We start from the raw sequence: 2,688 nt of genomic DNA on the forward strand, positions 1-2,688 counted from the left end.
CGCCCGCCCGCCGCTGCTCACTCCAGCCGCCGGCCTCCGCTCACTCTAGGCCGCCGGCCGTTCCTCACTCTAGCTGCCGGCCTCCTCTCACTCTAGGCCACCGCCGCTCACGACGCTGTGTTTCGTTGTGAAAGCGAAACTACTTTGTTTGGCCTTCCAAAAGAGGACACGACTAGCGTCGCTCCGGCCTGACAGGGCATCACAGTATGGTGAGGGGCGTAACATTTCCGTCACATGCTTGAGGTATTCAGCCAATCACAACGCACTGGATAGCTGGCCAATCAGAGCACACCTCGCTTTTCAGACCGATGAGCTTTGTAAAAATCGACGCGTTTCAGAAAGGCGGGGCATAGAGGAGAAACAATAATGTACAGTATGTGGAAAAGAATGTTTTTTTGAACCTTAAACCGCATAAACACATTTCATTACACCAAATACATAAAATAATGTTCTTTTTAGCAGCATCATATGACCCCCTTTAACAGAAAACCATCGCCATCTAGAGGATGTGAAGAGAACAATTCCATAAACTGAACAGTTACTTACTGCTGTCCCAATCTCATTTCCATCCACAGGGTCACCCAAAATATTTAGGGCCACCAATGCAACCTAGAATTTCGGAAAGAACGTGATATGACATTGATATGATTACAATAAACAAATCAACCCTAATTCCCCACATGAATCTCTTTGTACCTGATTGTAGCTGTTGTATTGATTAACATGGTTTCTGTGAAAGGTAAGCTTCAAGTAAGACCCAACAGCATCAACATGAACAGACTTCAGCTCTCTGGCTCTGAAACCAGTCTTCTCGTTGTCAGAGAGAGACACATACCTAGACAACACATTACACTCAATACAGTTAGTTCAGAAAAAAAGTGTCTTAATGAGATGTGATTAGGTGTTATATACTGAATCACATTATACGTTGATAATGACCAGAACAAAGCAGTGATCTAAAATCTTTCCTCACCCCAATCTGTGAAGATTATGAGTCTGCTGGGGCGAGCTGGACTCCGGCAGTCTGTCTCCAATGTGGAACTCGATCTTGGATGGGATCAGGTACTGATGGGCCAGTAGCTGGAGTTTCCTGATGCAACATCTCTCAACCAACTGCAATATGATTTCCTGAGGGAATGGACAGAACCTATACACAATAATTAGAACAATATTCCTTAAAAAGCATTTCAGAACTGTAATCTTTCGTAAAAAAGTAACCATAACCAGCTATTAAAGTGAATATTATCAGCTATTAAATAGCCTTGATAGTTATCAATTATTTATCATTATTATCCTACTTCTACAGTTTGTCTTCGAAACCAATCCTAACTAAATTATATTAAATACATCGTAACATAAATAATATAAAATTCATTGACCTGGTGGATCTCCAGCCAATGACAGTGGGAGCATGGACCATCAGCTTTTTGGCACTGTAGTTTCCTTCATGACCAGACCAGCTGATCACAGTAAAGCCTATTTTATGAGGCATCCTGTACCTGAGCTCTGATGAATGTAGGATATGAACAATACATGATGTTTAATTTCACAAAGCACCAGCACTCAAACATAAAACATATAGAAAGAACCTGTAATTTGGCAACATTCCTTTACATGAGAGTAATATGTCGCTTATGATGTATCCTTAGAGGTATATATCTATTTTACTCCATTAAGTTACCACATTGGCAGCTACTTGTTGTAACACTGTAATTTCAGTGAAGTCTACACTTAAATATCGCATATGTATTCAGAGGTTTGCTGCTTATTATGAAGAACTTTAGTCATAATTAGGATTGTTGTGTAAAGAATGTAGCGTTAGCGTGTAATCTGGCTAACGTTAACTAAACAGTAACATTACGGTTACAACTCATCTCAAACAGCGATAAGGAGCTTAATCACAAACAACACGTTAAACAGATAAAGCTCAGAAACACTCATTCTTAGAGTAGTACTAATATTCACTATTTGGCAGATAAAATCTCGATAAATACGTCGTTTACCCAAGTACAGCAGTTGCCTACGTTTATCTCCATAACCACCGTTTGACAACTGAAATGTGTGCGCATGCGCGAATTTTTCGTTCGTTCTTGAAAGAATCCCGGTGTTTTTGAAGGAATCTTTTAGGTGAACGAATCATTTCGTTCACTTCCGTGTACTGACTCTTGTTCACTTCTATGTAACGTACAGTACTTTTGTTCACTAAAGTCTACCCTAGTTGAAGTACTAAACTTCAACGAAAGTTCTAAACGATATAAAAATGTTTTTAGTCTTTATTATTATTTTATTATTTATATACTACCTTTATATAACATTTTATATTTATATTTCCCCTACTAAATTCTATATTCTTTTTTCTACTTTATTCACAAATTTCTTAATAGTTTATTATATATATATATTATATTATATTTTCTATTATGAGTGTGTATGTCCACAAGTCTTTGTTGTTTCTGTTTGTAGTTGCACAGGAATTAACAATCTATCAGATGTATGTAAATATCAGTATGTATGTGACAAATAATGTACCTTAGCTTAAACCTTGAACGGTTAAGAATTTTATATTTATTTTATATTTTCTATATTTATTTTTAGATTTATATTTTATACAAATAGAATATATATATATATATATATATAGGTTTAGGGTGTTACTCTTCCCCTCTGTCCCTATAGATTTCCAGTTAC

At 37.1% G+C, this 2,688-nt stretch overlaps 1 protein-coding gene across 4 annotated transcripts in view; it reads right to left on the reverse strand.

Annotated features, from left to right (window-relative positions):
• The window catches only part of LOC107695283 (centrosomal protein of 104 kDa-like), a 25,794-nt gene extending 23,718 nt beyond the window's left edge, over positions 1-2,076 (reverse strand). For all 4 annotated transcript variants that reach the window (XM_016495121.1, XM_016495122.1, XM_016495120.1 and 1 more), the window contains exons 1-5: positions 2,004-2,076; positions 1,380-1,506; positions 974-1,147; positions 697-835; positions 547-609 (exon numbers count right to left, since the gene is read on the reverse strand). In XM_016495121.1, coding sequence (XP_016350607.1) covers positions 547-609; positions 697-835; positions 974-1,147; positions 1,380-1,492 — 489 coding nt within the window. In that variant the 5' untranslated portion in view covers positions 1,493-1,506; positions 2,004-2,076. The remainder of the gene's footprint in view (positions 1-546; positions 610-696; positions 836-973; positions 1,148-1,379; positions 1,507-2,003) is intronic.
• Between the last annotated feature and the right edge of the window lie 612 nt (positions 2,077-2,688).

Source organism: Sinocyclocheilus anshuiensis, unplaced genomic scaffold, assembly GCF_001515605.1.
Source record: "Sinocyclocheilus anshuiensis isolate Anshui unplaced genomic scaffold, SAMN03320099.WGS_v1.1 scaffold122, whole genome shotgun sequence".
Taxonomy (NCBI): Eukaryota; Metazoa; Chordata; class Actinopteri; order Cypriniformes; family Cyprinidae; genus Sinocyclocheilus; species Sinocyclocheilus anshuiensis.